The 22,598-nt window shown below is 35.9% G+C and overlaps 3 protein-coding genes across 3 annotated transcripts; 1 reads left to right on the forward strand and 2 right to left on the reverse strand.

Moving 5' to 3' along the window:
• Positions 1 to 10,713: 10,713 nt before the first annotated feature.
• LOC136069472 (uncharacterized) lies at positions 10,714 to 11,397 on the reverse strand. The gene has a single exon (XM_065778026.1). It carries the CDS (start codon positions 11,395 to 11,397, stop codon positions 10,714 to 10,716), a length of 684 nt encoding a protein of 227 aa, XP_065634098.1.
• Positions 11,398 to 13,420: 2,023 nt separating this feature from the next.
• LOC112005251 (protein CutA, chloroplastic) lies at positions 13,421 to 16,366 on the forward strand. The gene is made up of 6 exons (XM_024037503.2): positions 13,421 to 13,688; positions 13,867 to 13,985; positions 15,013 to 15,075; positions 15,455 to 15,486; positions 15,693 to 15,787; positions 16,078 to 16,366. The coding sequence occupies exons 1-6, from the start codon at positions 13,492 to 13,494 to the stop codon at positions 16,157 to 16,159; spliced, it is 588 nt and encodes a 195-aa protein (XP_023893271.1). The 5' UTR covers positions 13,421 to 13,491; the 3' UTR covers positions 16,160 to 16,366.
• A 1,022-nt stretch (positions 16,367 to 17,388) lies between these two features.
• LOC112005245 (14-3-3 protein 10) lies at positions 17,389 to 20,763 on the reverse strand. Its single transcript, XM_024037496.2, is given in 5 exon segments — positions 17,389 to 17,675; positions 17,787 to 17,903; positions 19,462 to 19,584; positions 20,166 to 20,431; positions 20,434 to 20,763. Coding segments are annotated over 5 exon segments (756 nt in total). The 5' UTR covers positions 20,663 to 20,763; the 3' UTR covers positions 17,389 to 17,654.
• Positions 20,764 to 22,598: the final 1,835 nt, after the last annotated feature.

Genomic DNA, 22,598 nt, shown 5'->3' on the forward strand with positions numbered 1-22,598 from the left:
ACAGATTAGTGAGTATAATACAAAATTGGAAAAAAAAAATTACAACTAGAATTTTTTTTCTCTTTTAAAGTGCATCTTTCTCAATGTGTTTATTTATTTATATATTTTTTATAGAAATGCTATATCTACATCATTTTCACAACAAATCATAAGTGGTGAGTTATTATTGGTTTTAATTTAAACCTACTACTAAAATTATTTTTTTGCCCACTAAGAACAACCCTTAACAACTTGTCAGTCTATTATTTATGATTTGTTGTGAAAATATTATGAAAATGTTGTGAACATAGCATTTTTTTAGTTTTTTTTTTGGCCCAGAAATTAAATCTCTCCCAGGCATGTGCAAAGCAATACAACTATACATCGCCGTGGTCCGCCATCACTAGAATCCAGAACATCCGCCGTATCTTCTGTGTCTCCATGACAAACCCTAATCTTCAATTTTTTTTTTAATAAAAAAAAATGTTACCTTTTTTTTTTTTTTTTTTAACTCACCTGGAATAAAATAGGGTCTTTCTTTTTGTCTATTGCTTAATTTAAAAATTGGTCATGTGGTTTAATATTGGTCTTCCATTGGTCATAACATTCTAAAATTAATAATGTATATTCTACTAAATCCAGTTTGAGCTGTCAAAGTCACCCTGTCTTGGCTCAAGTTGTGTCTTTATCAAAGTTCTCAAAAATAAAATAAAATAAAATAAAAAATAAGAAAAAGCCATTGTTGATTATGTATGCTTTGGGGGTGGTGTTTGGGACCATTTGCTTGTGGAAAGGGGGGTAAGTGTGGGGCTATATTTTTCATGGGACCAATTTTAAGTGAGTATTGTCCCTATTAGAGAGAAGCTTGTATTAAATTTTATCAAATCTCGATTCATGTTTCACATTATAGCACTAGTCAAATGCACACTTACTGTGAGTGTGGGGATGCTTAAACAGTGATTAGGATAATATCATTAGCAACCGACCTGACATAAAGTTCCTTGTGCTTCCTTGACTGATTAAACGACATTCATAACCTTAATTCAAATCATCTAGTTGAATGAATCATTTTGCTTCATTTGTCTTCACACATTAACACTTGAATAAGCCATGTCTTTTCTTGAATGTCTTCATTGATTTTGTCATGTTTTGTAACTCAATTTTGTCATATAAATGTTATGGGAGATTGTTTGCTAAAAAGTAACTACAATGAAGAATATGAAAATATTATTAAGTTGTAAACAAGTTATAGGTAATTATCACTTTTGAAGTAGTTCTTCCTGTAAAATTTCTATGTCTAATCATCCTAAGTCCTAACCCATTATGGCATCAAAATTGTCTTTGTACATCAGTCAACACTCAATAGTCATCATCCTAATTCCCATTCCATTATGGCATCATACTTACTCTTCATCTATTGTCTTTGTTACATCATTTGAGAATTATTTTGTAGGCATTAATATCATCATCATGAAAAATAACCTATAGAATCTACTATGTATACCAACAACTATGAACTATCTAATTCTAACTACACCTTTAATAGGAAGTAAAAACATTTGGAGCCTCAAAATGTTGTAAAAGCATGACTTATCAAAGCGGTGGGATGTCTAGATTGGTAAAAAGTTTTATTTAAGTTTAAAAAAATGATACTTATTTTTATTTGTATTGGCCCTATTGGCTGAATAGTGTTTGTGGTTGATTTAAATAAATTAGATTAGACTATGAATATTTTATGATATATTCCAATAAGTTAACTTGGTTTAGGATGAGATAAATTAGTTTGAAATTTGAATTAGGATTGCTTGTGATTTATTTTGTTGACAAATTCCAAAAAGTTGGAGTTTATCTCTATCTCATTAAAAGTTCGTATATAAATTTAAATTTACACGATGAATAGAGATAATTATATTTCAAATTAGAGATTGACAGTTTATCCAACTTAGATCAAGATCTCCCTCCCTTCAAAATCCAAAAATCCGATCACACAAAAAAAGAAAAAAAAGATTAAGAGCCTTGTAGCTTAGTACTAAAACTTGCTCACATTAGGAAAATTAAGATTCGAATCTCCTCTCACCCATTGTTTTAGTTATTAATTTTTTTTTTTAAAAAAAAACTTAAGGTTAAAATTTCTCTAAAAGTAAGCTTTACTGCTATTATTTCTATTGACTAATATAGAACAATATAAAGAGAATGGTTTAAAAGTCCACCATTTGCAAATCAATCCAATACTCAATCGGCGCCTAGACTTTGATATTTTAACAAATCTACAAGGATGTTGCTCCATCTATCCGTGCATAAGCTTAAATAGTTAAATCTACACACAATGAAGAGGTAACCGGAAGCAAGCCCAACAAGCTAAACCCACTTAGAATAGTGGATTTAGGTTAGGCAGCTCAATACAATTAATTTGTTAGAGGATAGGCTTCTAAGGTCAACTTTAGTATACTTGTATGATTCAATTTTTAGATGGATGGGAAAAAGCTAGATAATTCATGAAAGAAGAACAGATTTTTGGGATTAACACTTCCTCAGGTTTGGGCGAAGAATAGTTGTTCATATAATATTCAAGTTTTAATAACAGGATAGTGCTATATAGTGCTAGTATTTCTTTTTAGTTTTTCATCCCCCATTTTGTTGGGGTTTCCTTTCTTTATATAATCAGCTAAACTGTATCTTAGCCCTCAACTTGTACAATCGCTAACCTTCCTTTAGATGCTTGTCCCATCAAGGTTTTGCTGGAAGTGGTAGAATGTGTTGTAAGTTATGAAGGCACTGTTCAGAAGTCATTCCTCCATTAATGCGACCAGCTAAGTTGTTGCAGTGCATTGAATGTGAAGGTGATGGTTACTTTGTCTTAATACTTCCCTTATTCTTTGCTTGCACGTCTCTATCGTCTTCTTCGATATTCCATTTCTAGTGCAAGTGGCTTGCCTTATACTTCCCAAGGAGAGTTCGTTCCTCAGCCTGATCCTCGGGCGGTCTCTTCTTCATCCCTTATTTTCAGGTTCTCATTTACACGTTGGTTCGGGTCCAATGTGAGTATGAGTTCTTCTACCTCCTCAGACTGGGCCCACGAGTTATATTCTGTATTTGGATCTTACCCCTCCCACAGTAACTATTATGGCTACAACTACATGTAATTATGCACGTTGGTAAAAAAAAAAAAAAAAAAACTATTTAGCAACGATACTCCAACGCAAACATCTTGCTTATGACTAGTTCAAATTGAATTTTGTAACTTTGTTAGAACATTATACTTAGAGCAACTGCATCAGTTTATGCAAACTTTTTGTCTATTTTGCACACAAAAAAAAACCATTTTTTCTATTTTACACACACATTTTTACATAACACCCACATCAGTTTATCTATCTACACATCTATTCAATAAAATATTCATTTTTTTACAATTTTTTATTATTTTCTCACTCACTACCCCTCTCTCTTACAAACTCAACACTACCAAAAATTACTAAAATATTAAATGTATGAGTTACAATAATCGTACATATATACATGATTATTATAGCACTTGTATATTTGTCTACAATTTTATAGTCACTAAACGTGAATATTTTTTTGCTTAAAAGATGTAAAATAGACTACATTTTATATTTGGTGAGATTTTACATGATCTGATGGGTTGCTCTCATGACCAGTTCAAAATGACTGTGTAAAATGTGTCGCTATTTGTCAACATTTATGTCTCTAGCCGAAAGTGAGTTCACTGGATTTTCCATTGAAATGTCAGATAATGTTGCCACCTACTGCCAACATTTCCTATTTATTGCAGATAAAAGATTGCTGCACTGACTCTGCTACGAATAGTCTTACTTTTTTTGTGATTAGGTAAATAAGGAGCCAATGTTAGAATAAGTCCAGTGACAATTATCACTTTTTTACTAATTATAGCTCGCCATATGATGAGTTGTGATATTTGTTACGCTAACATGTATGACACTAAACTTATTCTCAATGTAATCCCCAATATGAATTCTATGGGCGGCCACTGGGTCAACATGGCAATGGGCAACAATTAGGCATAGTGTAATCTAAACTATGCAGCCAATTGACCCTATAACGAGATGTGATGTATGTTATGATAATGTGATATTAAGATGCTTGGTTTATTTTATTTTTTTAATATTATCATAATTTAAAATTATAAAATATATCACATCATTTTAATTTCATCACATTTCTAAATAATGTAATGTTGTATTCTTATATTGAAATTATATTAATGTAATATTACAATAATGTAATATTATGGCGCAATGTAACATTACAGTAAACCAAATGTTGCCTAAATGTATGTGGAATGTTCATTTCCTTTTGGTTCAAAAATCAAAAACTATGTCTTGGGCCTAAACTATGTCACTAATGGGTGAGATATGGAGCCTGCTTTGATCAAACTTCATTTTTGACTTGTTGAGCTAGGTTTTTTTTCTGAAAAGAAAATAAAGGCAGGGGTAGGTAGGCCCTTTTAGGAGTAATGAACTCGGAGAGGATCGAAATTACAAGCTTCCCATGATTGGTCCATTTTACTTTTTAGAAATGCTTCGATAAAAAAAAAAAAAAAAAAAAAAAAAAATTTTTTTTTTTTTTTTTTTTTTTTTTGGGTGGGCAAGGTAAGACCTATGAGCCTCAAATAGGAAAACAGGTCCCAAATTAGAATCTACACAAAAATAATTAAGGGAAGACAAATGGTTTAAGTGAAAAATATCATTTGACAAAAAGTTACCAACCGGAATGCCAATAACAATTAGCCAATGGTGTGGAATTGTTGATTAAACGACATCAAATAGAGAGTAATTATGTTTTTCTTTTCAATGATAAACATGATGGTACATTCTCCTTGAAGTAATATCAATTTCACTTGAACTCACTACAAAAGTCTATCTATATAATATCTAAAAGCTGAAGCGTAGTATTTATTGTTGTTACGCTATTGTTAAGCCACATTAACGTATCCTTTCTGTTCATTAGATCTATTTCGGTTATTTTGGTCCATTTGGTCCACTTTGGTCTATCCGGTTCACTTTGGTCTATTGTAGTCCACTTTGGTCCATTTTGGACTAGGCCTTAAATTAATTCTTTTGTTGGTTGCCTTTTTCAGTTTCCAGCTCAAGTTTTTTATTTTTCTTAACTTTTGGGTTGAAAAGTATGAAATTTTATTCTACTTGAGAAAAATTCTTTAGTTTTGGGCTAAAGAATACAAACAAAATAGGTATTAGTAACTATATATACAAGCCCTAAAAAAGAAATAAATTTGATATTCACAAGATTACTTTAAAATTTAAGTGACAATAATATAGGCATTATACCTTATATTTGAAAAGGACAAAAATGCTACAATTCTAAACTTATATAATAATTTAAATTTAATGTAACATGTTATATATGTTCTATAGAATGAGCGTGTACAACTTTTTTTAATATTCTTAGATATGTACAAATTAATCATCCGATTACGGTATTTTTAAAAATTTTTAAAAAATCATTTTAATAACATCTTTTGAATGCATACATTATACTTTTTTTTTTTAAAAGGAATACAGTCAACTTTTATTAGGAAAATCCAACAATATCAGCTAGTACAATAGAAACAAATGGTGGTGGAACAGTCTCCATCCACACCGAAAAATCAGAAATATTAATGGAATGTCTCACTAAGTTATACCCTACTATATAACCCTCTCGCTTTACATGAGAGTAGAGTAATTGATTAAACAAACTAGCATTACATTTGATATCCTCAATTAATAAACCAAAGGAAGAAAAGTAAGTGCTGTTATTTCTCAAAGCATTAGACAACACCTAGGAGTCTATTTCCAAAATTGCTCGGTTAAAACCTAACTCAGCTGCAAACTCCAGAGCTGATGAGGTAGCCACAGCTTCAATCTCCATGGGTGTGTACTGCTATGGCAAGAGTTTAGACATAGAAGCCAAGACTAAACCGTTACTGTCTCGGATCATTGCTCCATAGCCCGATTTTTTCTGCTCCTTGAAAATGGCTCCGTCACAATTTATCTTCACCAGTTCAGGACTTGGAGGACGCCACTTAGCCCGGAAACAAGTGAGAGTAGGTCGAGTGATGGAAAGCGCAAGTTGGGTGACTACAAACTCAGTTACACACTCCTTTGCTGACGATGGAATCTGATGGACATTTAAGCTTGGTTGGCTCACACGCATTTGGTTCCTTTGGGTCCAAATTAGCCACACCGGCGTTGCAAACAGCTCCAAACTGTGATCCTTTGTGATGATCCATGAAAGCAATTCCTTGAAGTCCACAAAGGTGTGTCATCTTTGACAATGCTGAAATGGTTCTTCCCACTTAGCCCGGAAACAAGTGAGAGCAGGTCGAGTGATGGAAGGCATAGGTTGGGTGACTACAAACTCAGCTACACGCTCCTTTGCCGACGACGGAATCTGATGGATATTTAAGCTTGGTTGGCACACACGCACTTGGTTCCTTTGGGTCCAAATTAGCCACACTGACATTGCAAACAGCTCCAAACTGTGATCCTTTGTGATGAGCCATGAAAGCAATTCCTTAAAGTCCACAAAGGTATGTCATCTTCGGCAATGCTGAAATGGTTCTTCTTCCCACACCACGTCCAATTCGCTGCAATTCCAAAGAGCATGAAGTGCTGATTTGGGTTCATGTTTGCAGCGGTTACATGTTGGATTTTCGATGATAGTTCGCCTCACCAGATTCTCTTTAGTTGGCAATGAGTTCCTATAAGCTCTCCACACCAAATTCTTGATTTTGTTTGATACCTGCAGAGATCAAATTGTTCGCCACAAAACCTTGTCATGCGCCATCTGATCTTCATCGCATTCAGCTTGTGTTTCAGCCTTCAAAAATTTGTAACCTGACTTGCTTGTGTACACTTTGTTGCTAGTGAATGGCCAAAATAGAGTGTCTTCAACTGCGCACCTTGAGAGTGGAATTGACTTGATCAACTCAGCTTGTTGTGGGGAGAACAAACCATCTATCAAACCATGATCCCACTGCCTTGTGTCTCCATTAATCAAGATCTCCACTTTAGCATCAGCCATTGTGTCCACCCTTTGTGATTGAACTTGTGGCATATTTTTCCTTGGCAGCCAGTGTTCTTGCCATATACTCACTGCCTTCCCATTTCCAATCCTCCATTGGCATCCTTTAAGTAATACCTCCCTTCCATGTAAAATGCTCCTCCAAGCATGAGAGCCACTACTTGAGCATTTAGCCTCCATAAAGGTATAATTTGGAAAGAATCACACCTTAAAAACTTTGTGTAGCAATGAGTCTGGGTTTTTCAAAAGTCTCCATGCTTGTTTGGCTAACAAGGAGTCATTGAACATAGCAATGTCCCTAAACCCCATGCCTCCCTCCAATTTTGATTTGGTTAGTTCCTCCCACTTCAACCAATGGATCTTTATTATTTTTCCTCTTTGCCCCCACCAAAATTTCTTGATCATGGTTTCAATTTCATGGTAAAGACCCAAAGGTATTTTGAAGCACCCCATAGCATAAGTTGGGATGTCTTGTATAACCGCTTTAATGAGCACCTCACAACCAGCTTGAGACAAGAGTTTCCCTACCCATCCTTGTAATTTTTTCCACACCTTCTCCTTGATAAAATTGAAGCCTTATTTCTTTTTTATACCCACCAATGATGGCAACCCAAGGTATTGTTCGAAATTCACAATTTCATGTATACCCAAGGCAGCCATTATTTCTTATTTTGTTGCTTCCGTGGTAGATTTGCTAAAGAAAATTACTGTTTTGTTTTTATTCACCTTTTGGCCCGACTCCTCTTCATATTTCTCAAGGATAGAAAGGATTTTCCTGCATTCATCACCACTTGCCCTGCAAAAGAGGAGGCTACCATCTGCAAACAATAAATGGGTTAGTGCTGGGCCTCTTCGGCAAAGAAGGAAGCCCTTGATTTCTACCGAAATTGTTGCTTGTTGGATTAGTCCATGGAGCCCCTCGATGCAAAGTAGGAAGAGGAAAGGTGATAGTGGGTCACCTTGGCAAATACCTCTAGTGGGTTGGATAAAACCTTGAGGTTCGCCATTGATCAAAATGGAGTAAGATACTGTTTTTACACATGCCCTGATTAACCCTATCCACCTCTTATTAAAACCCATTTTTTCAATTATATTTTCAAGGTAACCCCATTCCACCAAGTCATAAGCCTTACTCATATCAAGTTTAATAGCCATATACCTCATTTTCCCTGAATTCATGTTGTTCAAGCTATGTAGAGATTCAAAAGCCACACGAATGTTATCATAAATCAATCTATTCTTGGTAAAAGCTGATTGGTGCTTAGTGATGATGGTGGGTAGAATATTTTTTAGTCTATTTGCTAGGACTTTGGAGAAAATTTTGTAGAGGACATTGCACAAACTAATTGGATGATATTGGGTGACAAATTCTAGGTTTTTATTTTTTATTTTTGGGATCAATGTAATGAAGGTGTGATTTATTGGATGAGGGATTGTACCTGTGTTGAGCCACGAGAGGACCGAATTTGTTACATCCCTATCAACCACCCCCCAAAAGTGCTGATAAAAATAATAGTGGCGTGCCATCGGGTCCTAGTGCTTTAAGGGGGGCCATTTGCTTGAGGGCTTCCTTTACTTCATCATCTCTAAAGGAAGCAACAGGGGCTGCATTCATATGGTCGGTGATGACATTAGGGATGTGGTCCAAATTTGCTCCTTATGCATTCAGCTTTGAAGAGGTGAAGAGGTCCTGATAGTACTTGATTATAAGGGTTGCTATGTCATTCAGATCCACCCTCCGAATATTTGATTCATCCATAATCCCATGAATAACATTTTTCCGGAATCTCCTAGTGGCTCGGCAATGGAAGAAACTCGTATTTCTATCTCCATTCTTTAGCCAAAGTGTGCATGATCTTTGGCTCCAAATGTGTGCTTCCCTATCCAAGAGGATGTTTATTTCCTCTTTGAGTGCTCTAACCCATGTGTTCAACCCCGTTACTTGTGCTTCTTGTTTGGCTTGAATCAAAAGTTCCTTTTTCTTGGCCAACTCCTTTTTCACATTTCCAAAAATGTTATAATTCCACCATTCAAGATCACGACCACATTTATCAACCATTTTCAAGATATCACTGTCACTAAAGCCATAATGGTAAGATGACCACGAAGCTTCCACCACTTCACCACAACGCTCATTTGATAACCACATCGCTTCGACTCTAAATAATTTCCTTCTTGATGGAATTTCCAAACCTGAGAGATTAATGTATAGAGGCATATGGTCTGATAAAGTACAATGGAGATGGTGCACAATTGTACCTGGGAACTTAAGAAACCAGCTTGCATTGACCACACCTCAATCCAGTCTCTCCGAAATAAAATTTCCATTTACAAAGTGCTTGCTCCATGTAAATCTGTTTCCCACAAAGCCAAGATTAAGAAAACCACACTCATCCAATACATTCCTAAATAGCTACATTTGACCCTAATTTCTTGTTGCACCCCAAGTTTCTCTTCCTATCTAACTATCTCATTGAAGTCACCTACACACAACCATGGGATATCGGGATGGTGATTAAGACTTCACAGACTATCCCATGCTTCATCTCGCCTTGAAGTGTCTGGTTCGCCATAAAACCCTGTGAATCTCCATTTGTTAAGGGAGCCTTTGTCAATCCAGGTATCAATATAATACTTGGATGAATCTGACACCACCAAATTAATTGAGGCTTTCCAAAAAAGAACCAAACAACCACTGTGCCCCACTCTCGGTACCACCCATTTATTTTCAAAGTCTAAGTTTTGTTGGATCATATCTAGCCTTGCCTCTTCTGCCAGTGTCTCGGCAATGAACACGACAGAGGGGTCTTTTGCCTGGATTATTTCTCCAAGCTCCTTCCCAATACATAGGTTCCCAAGCCCGCGACAATTCCACACTTTACAATTCATGGCGATTGGCAAGGCTAGGTGTCAACCTCTACCAATTTGATACCGGCATCCTCCTCACTCCTTGAAACCTGGTAGCATTTATCTGGTAACTTTGAATGGTCATCATTGAGTGTCGTTGTTCTCTTCCCCTTACTCGGTTTGCCATGTGATAATTCCTCTATTGGTTTGTTGTTTACACGTACAACCCTAGTCCAACGTGGCTTGGTAGCTGGCGTAGAAATCTTATGGTTCTTTTGGTTGTCACGTGCAAGGAAGCTGATCTCATTTGGATTCAAGTCCTGTTTTAATTCGATAATAATTGTTGAGGGAATAAAACCCGTCGGTTTTGGTTGTGCATGATTATCATCAAAGGATGCATGTGGACGTAGATCAGGGCAGGTGGGATTTCTTAATATGGCTCATTAAGGTGGATATCATGACTTTGCACAATTGGAGGATGGGCATTAATACGTTTAATTCCTGAGCATCGTTGGAGATATCTGGCATTTGAGACTTTAACTTCATAACCGTCTGCCTTAACTCCAGGTTCTCCACGTCAACTGAATCACAACAGTTCTGCTCACCGGTATCATCTTTACTCAGCAGTGGTGCTCGGCGTTCCTCTACCTGAGCCTTCATCTGTTCTCTTATTTCCATGTTGGTTTTCCTCCCCACCGCTCCCGTCTCTCCCGTGGTCTAATTTTTCATTGGTCTAGATTCGTAGAAACCTGAAACTTGGATAACTTGTTTGCGAGAAAAGGAGAACAGTGCTGCCCTGAGATTTGGCCCAAATTGCTTCTATTCTTGATTAAGCGATCCTTCACTATTCAGCCAAATTTCACAATCCTTGTCGTCATGATCAAAACTGCCACACCAATAGCATATATTCAGTAATCTCTCATACTTAAAACTAACCCAGACCTGCTTTTCTTTACCAATCGAAACCAAACGTCCACGACATAAGGGACTGGTAACATTCATTGAAACTCTAACTTGGATGAAATTACCTCCCTTTAATTCCCTCAGATTGGCAGTAGGTATGGCCTTTCCCAGCACCTCACAAATCTTCTCCGCTGCCCTCACATTTATAAACTTAATTAGGAGGTCATGTACTTGCACCCAAAAAGAAGTCCTATCAAGCTTGAGTTTGTCAACAGAGGAATTTGCTTCGTAACTTTCCATGACTACCAAATGTTTGTCAAAACTCCACGATTCACTTTGTAGCACTCTGTCCGCCTCCAATTTGTTATCGAACATAAACAATACTCTGTGGTCACCCAAGTGACGGACCCTGAATCCATTTTTTGAACGCCAAAGTGGAATGAAGATTTTTGCAATAGCATCAATGTTCAATGCTCTTTTTGTGAGGAATTTTGAAACAATACTGAACTCTGGAGAGCTCAATTCCTCATCTAGGCAACAACCGAGACCTTCTTTTTCTGATAAAGTAAGACGATTCCAATTAGAGGTCAGATCATCCATGGTGGTGAGAAAAAAACACCAAGCCACAATTGGATACAAAACTTCACCGTTTCCCAATACCCTAAAAAAAAAAAAAAAAACCCACAAGAAAGTTATCCCAAGGAGTACTATCGCTTCTTTCTAAGAAAGGGACCTCTATTCTACTATATAAGGAAAACTAGTCGGAGAGCTTTCCTAGGTACAGAAAAACATCATAACTCTAGTTTCCACCTCAAACTATCAACTTGGTAAACATTTTCTCTTTCTTTAATATCACACTCACACTAGTAATGTGTAAATCCCGCTGGTGATGTGTGAGTCTCGTAAACTATGGTTCTATGAATATGACACAACATATAGCAAAACCACCATATACCTTCCACCATATTAAGAGATATAGGTGGTGGTTTTGTTCCATTATACATTTGGTTACATAAAACTTAAAAAAAAAATATATATATATATATATATAAAGGGATAATTACATTTTACCCACCTGTGGTTTGCCTCTAATTTGACTTGCCTACCTGTGGTTTCAATTTTGACACTTTACCCACCCGAGGTTCAATTCGTTACTGCTCCGTAACCCACCTCCCTATCTGCCGTGACTCTAACACGTTTTCTTTCAAAATCAAAACACAAAATAGATCAAAATGTTAGGGTTTTTGATTACTTAAGAACTTCTATTAGAACATATGCCCAAAAAAATCAAACCTAAGTCAACCACTATAAATATCATATTTTCCTTCTCTACTTGTCTCTTTCGTCTCACCTATTCTTCTACAACATTTTCTATTGTGTTATTGATGCTGATTTCTCTTCCATGTGAGTCTGAAAGTTTACCAGTCCAAATAGCCTGAGACAAACTATTTTGAGTCAGTACATCAGCTTTATCTACATTTTTAAGGAAGGCAATGGACAAGGGTTTCTTGGTTAACTCCTCAACAAGACAATCAACAAGAGTTTTCCCCCTGAACTTTATATCATAACCATTCATTCCTCAGAGACCAAAGATTGTGTTTGAATTAATCATCCCATCTTGGGAACTCAGATCCATAGAAATAAAATGTTCCTGGCTTCCATGTAATTTCTTAGCAAGAGCAAGAGCTATTTTCTTCTTACCAAGCCTATCTGGTCGAACAAAATTAAACCATATATCCGCTCTCAGACTTGCTCCCTGGCATTTTTTACTTCTTGTTTGGCAGCACGCTATTGTTTGGCTAATAACTCAAATTCCTTCATCTTGCCAACCGACCTTCTCAGTCAGTGCTCTAAATAGTGTCTTCAGGTCTATTTGGTCAAACTACCCACCATAGAGAAGGAAAATATGATATTTATAGTGGTTGAATTAGGTTTGATTTTTCTGGGCATATGTTCTCATAGAAGTTCTTAAGCAATCAAAAACCCTAACTTTTTGATCTATTTTGTGTTTTGATTTTGAAAGAAAACGTGTTAGAGTAATGGCATACAGAGAGATGGGTTACGGAGCAGTAACGGATTGAACCTCGAGTGGGTAAAGTGTCAAAATTGAAACCACGAGTAGGCAAGTCAAATTAAAGGCAAAACACAGGTTGGTAAAGTGTAATTATTCCAAATATAAAATACTTTTAATTAATTAACACATTGCACTATTTTAACTTACAAATTTAACATTATATTCTTGTTAAGATGTGTTTGTGACTAATGTAAATAGAGTAATGCTAATACCACTGAAATTGATACAATTTTATACCACAATTTGTCATATAGCGAGTTGTGATTAATAAAAATGTGTGGTGTTACTGGCATTACTCATGTGATTTTTTTTTTTTCCTTTTTTTCTTTTTTGTGGAGAATCAACTCATGTAAATAATTGGGAACAATATTGTGTTGAAAAAGAAGTAAGGAACCAATGTTAAAAATGGACCCACAAAAATATCAATCCAGCTGGAAACATGGCCACCGCATGATCAAACTTCCATTCTTACGTGGCACAATCAGAACAGCATCAGCACAATTAGTGCCTTCTAGAGCCGGCAATTTGCCTCTCTGTGTATTCCACAAGCGATAGCATCAAGCAAAGCAAAGAACTTTAACCCAATACTATAAAAAACGACACAACAACAAAACCAAAATATGGTAACTACGCTCTGTTCCAGAACCAGAGCAACCTCGTCCTTGTCCACCCTCCTCTCTTCCTCAACACTACGACGCCGTTTACCCCTAGTCGGTGCTGCGTTTTGCGTGCTCAGCTTTGGCCTCTCCAATCTCTGCCTCTCCTCTTCTCTCAAAACGGGTTGTGCTCAGTCTCTCCCTTTTGTCCCTCTCTTACGGTAACCCAACCCACCACCACCACCACCATTTTTCTATTATGGGTTTTAACTTTTATATAGTTTTGCTTCAACATCACCAAGATTTTTTGTGTCATTTCAATTTTTAGTTATGGGGTAACGTTGAATTTTTGTGTGTGAGTGTGTATGTTTTTATTTTTGGTTTTGTGGGTTTCCACAGATCTAAGTTTGGAGGTGAATCGCCAGCTAAGAGTGTCCGTACTATTAAAATGGAAGGTAGTAGTGGCAACACTGTGCCCAGCATCGTTGTCTATGTAACTGTCCCTAACAAAGAAGCAGGTTTGTGTTTTTTTGCTTTCTTCGATTTTGTCATACATTTGCTTTTGAAATAGATGTAATAGTATTGGTTCGACTGCATTATAAAATTCAACCTTAACGAATGTCCTAAGGCGCCTGTTAACCAGACCCTATTGTGTTTAGGATAACTATTTATTTTCTCAAGTGTGGTTTTGGCCGAAATTTGATTTTCCCATTGTGGCTTATATATATATATATATATATATATATAGGTTATGATATGTGAGAGAAGAACCTACTTTAAAATTACAAGATTGAACAATGATTAAAGATGAAAGAAAACCTTGTTTAAGAATGTTGCTCTAGTGAAATTCAGTTTTGCTTGAACAAAGTTGTATGCATGAACGCATGATAGTCGACGAATGAGGGAGTGGTACTCATAGTGTTCTTCCATTGTTCCCTTATTTTCCCAACACAACCTATTGCATTTGTTTTCCATGATGATTGCTTTTTACCTTTAGATGCAATGAGTTTCTTTTTGGTGTAAGCGGGATTCAATCATTTTATTTGATGGCATGAGACTTTACCAGATGAACTAACTACAGTTTATAAAGTTACACTTCATCCACCTAAATCAAATGTTGAAATCACTTTTTTTTTTTGGAAAACTTTAAAAACAAAATAGCATACTTGTTTCAATCTGAATACATTGAATTAATGAACTAAAAATCCAATTGATTGATCAAATTTGACTGAAACCTCGTGTGGGTAAAAATGCAATTAACCCTTTTGTTTATATATGGTGATGGTCATTTTTTGTCCTTTTGGTTTATTTCTTTTTTTGGGTTTCATTCATTGGTTCTCTTAAGAAATTGTTAAAGGGGTTTCTGCTTTAAAAATATATTGTGGTATGATAGTGATTTAACCATTCAGCTCATATTTTTTATTCCACTTTGTGGTATGTACTTGTTTAGTTGTATGTTTTAGATTTCAGGCTGTTAAGTCATTTATATATGTTGGAAGATTTAGTCCTAAACAGCTAATTAATATCGGGGAAATCTTTGTGTAGGTAAGAAGTTGGCTGAAAGCATTGTTAGAGAAAAACTTGCTGCATGTGTAAACCGAGTACCAGGTATACAATTCATGGTTCTATCTCTCAATAGATACAACATAGAGTTGCTTGTCCCCTTTTTTGATAATGGCATATTGAAATGGACTGATCTGTATATGGGTTGGTTTATGTGTATACACCTGCTGAACTTGAATTTTCTGGTTGACATTGCTTTATGCATTCATTGTGTAAAATAAAACCATAATATTCTGTTATCTATTGAGTACAAGAATGTCTTTTTTCTCTCTCTTTGAATTCATTTCTGCGGGTTTGTACTTGAATTAGGTTTGGGTCTTAGCATAACAAAGGAGAGAAAGAAAAGAAAAAACAAGAAGAAGAATGAAATTGGTGTCATTCATTGATTGAGTTTTGATGAGCCATGTTTATTTTGTTTTTACAGGTATTGAATCAGTGTATGAGTGGAAGGGAGAGGTATGGATTACGTTCTCCGTTAATCAAGATTACCATTTGAATATAGAGTAGAGTGGAAATCAACCTTTCCAGCTCTTAGCTTTTCATTTCACACTGGACGGCTAACATGTTCTTGTCTATTTGTATAACCAAGAGTGACTTGCTTGAATAAGTTTACAACATTTTGTGTAGCTTATTTCTCTTGGTTTGGTATTGTTGGTTGACAGATCCAGACAGATTCTGAGGAACTTCTTATAATCAAGACTAGGCAGTCCCTTTTAGAAGCTCTGACAGAGCATGTCAAGGCAAACCATGAATATGAGTAAGGCCAAAACTTCTTTGTCGTAATTTCTACTTAAATAAATTGATGAAAAAGTTGAGTTGCAAGTAAAGTGATGGCATAAGGGGAAAAACAAAGTGGTAGACATATGGTAGTTTACCTGCTATGCAGTAGACAATCCTGTCTTATTTACCTATTTGATCTTTTGTCACAAAATCTATGCCGAGAATTTAGATGTTGTCTGCATTCCCATGATACTGAAAGTAGAAGAACCCTTTGGACAAACATAACATTTATTTCCTCTTATGCCTCTTTATCTTTGTCTCTCTCAGGGTGCCAGAAGTAATTTCTCTGCCCATAACTGGTGGCAATCTCCAGTATCTAGAATGGATCAAAAACAGCACGAGGGACTGAATTCCTCTCTCATCAAGATGTTGATGAAGCTGTCTAAGCATTTGTTGCAAGTCTCAAGTGTTACCTTTTGGATTGTGTGTGTGGATGGAATCTGAGTGGGTGTGTATATGACTGTATGTAGGTGTGTGCTGTAGACTCAAATAAACTGGCGTGTCATCTTTGTAATTTGGCAAATGGCAATAGAAATCGGCTGTTATTATGATCTAAGACGGAGTCCATTGTTCTCCTCTCTATGATAACATATCTATCTCTGTTCTCGTAGTTTCTAACCATACTTTGATTGAACCTTTTGACTCTGCCTTGATAATTTGGCAATAGAAATCGGCCAGTTAAAGAAGCCTCTATGTTTTGATAGGTAAAGCGGTTTTCAAGAGAGGGGTTAGGGACAAATTTTCATTTTCTTTTCTATAAAAGTCGAAGCTACAAATTGTGCTCTGAGTTTCTCTTTAGACTCACCTCGAGAATTGTAAAAAAGATTTTTAAAAATTGTGCCCATTTACTTATTGAAATGAGAATGATCTGCATTGCTGTGTGCCTTACAATTGCTGTAGGATTTTCATGTGCTGTGGAACCCACGTGAGGTTCAACCTGATGGAACCAGATATTAACGACAATCACAAAATGCCACCTCGAGAGTTGTAAAAAAACAGATATAGAAAATTGCGTTCATGCACTCCTTGTCTCATTGAAATGAGAATGATCTGCCTTGCTGTGTGCCTGGCACAATTGCTCTAGGATTTTTGTAATCTGTAAGTGGAACCCACGTGAGCTTCAACTTGGATGGAACTTAGAGATTGACCATATGCAAGCAAATTATTGAATGCTTTTATCCTGAAATAGCTGCTTTGCAATTATATCGTGCTAAAATATTGCATGGTAGTTGGGACTGATGGAGGTGCAACTGTATTCTCGTCACGCATACATTGTTTAATCCTTTCCCACCCCTTGGTCCAGCACAAAACGCATGTGAGTTCACATGGAAAGGCTTAAATCACCTTGGTTTCATAGGTCATCACATAAACCTTAATCCTAGTAAAAGACTTCCTCACAGATATAAAATGACTGTGCTTCTATCATTGGAAATGTCGGGGATCGATAGCGACATACTCGACAGTGTTGATAGCCATTGCGGGCTATCTGTTAGTTATTGGTGCTTGAAGAATGAAAATGTTATAAACACCATGGAACAATAGGGCCTTTCAGCAATAAAGACAGCACAAAAAAAAATATAATCGGAATGCTAATAATCATATTAACCACAACACAGGAAGTTTGCATCATATAAAAAGCTAATAGGTACTCTTATCAAATGCTACCTTTTCCAAACCAATTTCCAAAGAAGAGAACAAGTTTAGTCTGAATATTAAACATCACGTTATAGGGTTGACACCCAGAGTCTTTCAAGATATTACACGCTTTTAATCAGCACACAAATGACATTCGAAGCCCACCTCCTCCATTTGAAGAAAAGGACCGGTCAAGCTTACAATACCTTCTATGGCTCATCTAACTGGTCCTGCAAGGCGGCAAACATAACCAATTATTAGATCTTGATCAATTAATTCTCTAATCATAAAACACATATTATCCTTAGAAATAGCCACGGGAGGGTGTGAGAGAGAGGGACCTGTGCATCAGAGGTCCAAAGAGTGAGATTGTCCCTTAAAAGTTGCATGATAAGGGTGCTATCCTTGTATGATTCTTCACCCAAAGTGTCTAGCTCAGCAATGGCTTCCTCAAATGCCTTGAACAAAAGGAAAATAAAATTCAATGAATTTCAGACGTTTAGATGACAGGAAAAAGGACAGAAACTTTGCCTATGAAAAAGTAGAACATGGTCACAGGTATTTAAAGCTTCATTTGTATGACTTTCGGTAAGTAATTAATGTTGGCATTTAATGCAGCATATTTCACTTGAAATAGTTGCATCCTATTAATGCAGCATATTTCATCGATATTATGCATACTTCCATATGGTTAATCTCACCCAATTTGATGCCCATGTGTAGACTGCCATAACAGTTTCACTACGATATTACCCAGCCACTCCTCCAAACACACAAAGGAATAGAGGTGGGACTATATACACATCTTATTAGGCAATTTTCTGACTCCAAACCAACCTCATCAGAATCCTATAATCTGCAAACATAATTCATCACTCACTTACAGAGAGAGAACAAAAGTTCATAAACTGACTATAAAACTTCCAGCTGAGATGGTCCAAATTGTAATGTAAACCAAAAAAATCCTCTACCATCGGCTTTCAGCCCCATCTAAATGACACTTATCATTTTTTACTTTTATTTATTTATTTATTTATTTATTTTCATGAGCGTATATAACATTTTTGACTTCATTTCTACAACTAGCATAAAGGAGCAAAGGGTCAATATAGGTTGTGGTCATACCAAAGACTTAAAAAAGAAATTTTATCCTCTACCATCGGCTTTCAGCCCCATCTAAATGACACTTATCATTTTTTACTTTTATTTATTTATTTATTTTCATGAGCGTATATAACATTTTTGACTTCATTTCTACAACTAGCATAAAGGAGCATAGCGTCAATATAGGTTGTGGTCATACCAAAGACTTAAAAAAGAAATTGTACAATTGATTTCCCATCCTTTTTGTTGGCTAGGCAATCATGCAAGCGATTGTTATCATTTTTTTCTTTTCCTTTTTTTTCTCCAGATGCTTCATAAGTTTATTAAATAAGCAAAGCAGACTTAAATGACAAATCAAGAATAAGCATTACACTGTCAGTCAATAGACTACCCTGATGGTAAACAAGTATAAACATGATTAGAACGGGAAATTGCCGAATTTAGGTTCATCATGGACAGATCTAAAGAGAAATCTTTTTCTGTTAACTGGCCTGTGGTCAAATATGTCATAACTAATTACTAAAGTTATGCTTTGGACTTAGTACGGCTTTGTTTGATGGGGGACCAAAGGCCCTTTATAAAACCAACCGTACCTCTAATTCAATGACATATAAACCAGTTTTGACAATTGTAGTCCACATGAATCTGCTAACTATGTCCATTGCTGACAAAAAGTACAAACAATGAAAGCAATTGTAATCTTAAACCTAAAAAAATATCCCATAACTGGGAACTCATTCAACTGCACTGAATTCCATAATTAGCTTAGCTGTGCCAAATCACATATCTCAAAATCCAGGAAAAGGACTAACAAACAAAAAGATCTAGAACATCATTCTCTTCCAAGCTCACCAGAAACACAAGGAAATGATTTTGAGAAATTTTCATGGGGCAAAAGGAGATCAATCTTACCTGTTTAGCCATACTGCAAGCCTTATCTGACTGATTGAGAATCTCGAAGTAGAACACAGAGAAATTGAGAGCTAGACCCAACCTTATTGGATGTGTTGGAGCAAGATCCGCGAGTGCAATATCCTTCAAAATCACAAAACATCAACATTGCATAAATTAGACAAACCCACAAAATCAAATCCCACTATTCTAATCAAAACCGGTTTCCTTTAAAATCAATCAAAATTCCCAGTTTTTATTTTAGATAACAAATTTAGAAATTCATATTTATAAACACTTAAAATTAGCAGAGCCACATTCACTAACTTAGAACACTCAAAGAGTCAAAACCCTAGAATCACAGCTACCTAAAGTTCTTTCTCTTTTTCTTTTTCATTTTTTAAATCACAGACCGTTCACAAATTTTGAAACTTTCACACCCAATTCAACGCACCAAAAAACCAAAAAACCTAATTTTCTCAGGAACCAACGTAACAATGCCCAAAACCAAAATCCCAAAAAAGCAAAAACACTTTTTAAAACTCACAAAGTCAAAACCCTCAAACCAAAGCTACCTAATCGTAAAATTCTCACAGATCGTTCACAAAGTTTGAAACTTTAACTCCCAATAAAGACCTTCACCTAAAAAAGAACTCCATTTTCTCAGCCACCAACCAAACAGAATCCAAACCCAAAAACCAAAAAAAAAAAAAAAAAAACCAAACCTGAGCAGCCTTGTAAGACAACATAGTATCCTCAGCCGCGGCTTTCCTCTCATCCCCAACCTTAAACTCAGCCATGTACCTATGGTAATCACCCTTCATCTTCAAATAAAACACCTTAGACTCACTCGCCGAAGCCGAGGGTACGAGGTTCGACTCGAGGAGATTAAGAATACTAGCACAGATATCAGACAGTTCGGACTCGACTTTAGATCTGTATTCCTTAACGAGCGCCACGTGCTCCTCGTTCTTCCGACCCTCTTCTTTTGCTCGATCGAGGACACGATACGCCACGCGGCTCTGAGCGAGCCGATCACGTTTTTGTAAGCCACTGAGAGCAGGTTTCGCTCTTCGACTGTGAGCTCCGAAGCTGGTGTTGAGGTCAGGACCAGCTTTTGCATGAACTGGACCATCTCTTCGTAGCGTTCAGCTTGTTCAGCTAGCTTTGCTAGGAACACGTACTGGTCTCTGGTTAGGTTTTCGGGGATGCTCGTCGCCATTGATGAGACTCGAGAGAGAGAGTATCGAAGAGAGAAAGAGACGGATGGGTTTGTGTTTGGTGTGTGTGTGTGTTTTTTTTTTTTTGTGTGTGGGTGTATATATATATATTGGGTTTTGTGGTGTTTGAGTGTACGGTGTGAGTGGAATTGTGGCCGTTGGATTTTTATGATGATGAGGATTTTTTTGTTTGTTTGGAATCTGTGAAAGTTTGGGAATTTCTGTTTGAATTGGAGTTGATAGACAGAGATGAAAGATTATCTCATTGTGGGTTTTTTCACTCACGAGTCTCACGAGTCACGACACCTTTCTTTTATAGCATGTGTCAATCTCTTGTGACTGAACAGAACTAACTTTTACCACGTTTTTTTTATATCTAAACAAATTAGGAATAACCACAACTTCTAAAATTCGACTTTTATTAGGCGAAAAGAGGGGGAAAAAAATCCAATAGATGAAAAGTTGAGTTTGGCTAAATATAGGATTTCAAATTGTAAAATGAAACAAAAAGAAGTCGTGTATTACAATAGAATGAAATAATTGAAGGAAAAAAAAAAGTTGATCATTGATATCAATAATTAAGATTTTATGTCTATTCAGTACAAAGAAATTTTTAATTTTTTTTTTTTAGAAACAAGCATAGAAAAAATTAATAAGGTCAATTAAGTTGTTATTCATATCTCCCATAAAAAATTTTGTTATTTATATCTAAAAAAATTTATTGTAATTTAGTGCAACCATTTAGCAATTAAAATTCCCTTTTAAAAATAGCAATTAAATTAGATATCAATAGTCCAGTGCAGTATGCGGTTTTATGCTAAGAAAACTGTACTACATTGCACCTATCTTTCTATATATATATTAGTATATAACCCATACATATGTACGGTGATGAAGCCGAAACTTGACCTCGTCAGTATCGATGGACGATCTTCGGTACTTGTTGTTAAGAAAAGTAAGGCAATGGAGGTTTTCACTGGCATGATGCCAGTTGAGGATACTCCGATGCTAAAGTCAGCTTATCAGTTCTCAAAAGAAGTTTCTCACAATTCTCTCTAATATTTCATGTCCCCTTTACCTAAGTTCTATTTTCCTTTTTATAGTTTGCTTTGGGTCGGTGTAGTTATGTCTATTAATGCTATTCTGAGCGTTTTTATCCTAAGAGGAACACAACATTAATTGACAACGACGATTCCATTTAAGGTGTAACGGATGACCGTTGAGCCATCACTGCTCTTGTAACTGTTTCAGCACAGTCATTGCTTATTAGCTGTTCTAATCGCATTTATTTGCGCCTTCAATGAGTGTTGGTCTAGCTCTCCTCAAAGGACGACGTATGATGGTGGGATTTTACATTTACTCTCGTCCTCAACTTGAGTGTGGCTAAGATCGTCTTTTATCTAGACGATCTTATCTTGATACTCGTCATACGATACAATTAAAATAATCACAATTACACGTATATATGACTTTAAATTATACCTAATGTAAGAGTTACACATTTTTTAACTCATAGATGAGTTTTACTCCCTCTTTCTTTCTTTCTTTCATTTATTTTTTTTATAGTTTTTTTTTTTATATGCACATGAGTTTACTATTTCTTTTTCTTTTTTTAGGAGTTTTTTAAAGTTATTTTAATTGTGATGTGTTAAAACTAAAGGAAGAGATGTGACGTAAAGTATATTAATAAAGTGATACATTAAAATAGATAAAATAGTTTTTTTTGGTGTCTCAAAATGAATTTTTTTTTTTTTTTAAGTTAATACTCTTATATAGCGTTTGGTATGGGCTAATATTTTAGAATTCTCAGGAATGTTTAAATATTCTTATGTTTGATTGCAAATCATACAAAGGAATCAAATACCAGGAGAATCTGGATTCCCCATTTAAACCCCTCTCAATAGGAATGTGGATTCCCTTTAAAATACGTGGTGTGGG

This window comes from Quercus suber, unplaced genomic scaffold, assembly GCF_002906115.3.
Source record: "Quercus suber isolate HL8 unplaced genomic scaffold, Cork oak 2.0 scaffold_172, whole genome shotgun sequence".
Taxonomy (NCBI): Eukaryota; Viridiplantae; Streptophyta; class Magnoliopsida; order Fagales; family Fagaceae; genus Quercus; species Quercus suber.

Coding starts and splice junctions, on each gene's coding strand:
- LOC136069472 (XM_065778026.1), bottom strand. CDS start 11,397: ATGGATGATCTGACCTCTAATTGGAATCGTCTTACTTTATCAGAAAAA.
- LOC112005251 (XM_024037503.2), top strand. CDS start 13,492: ATGGTAACTACGCTCTGTTCCAGAACCAGAGCAACCTCGTCCTTGTCC. Junction 15,076..15,454: donor ATGTGTAAACCGAGTACCAG/GTATACAATTCA, acceptor TTGTTTTTACAG/GTATTGAATCAGTGTATGAG. Junction 15,788..16,077: donor AAGGCAAACCATGAATATGA/GTAAGGCCAAAA, acceptor TGTCTCTCTCAG/GGTGCCAGAAGTAATTTCTC.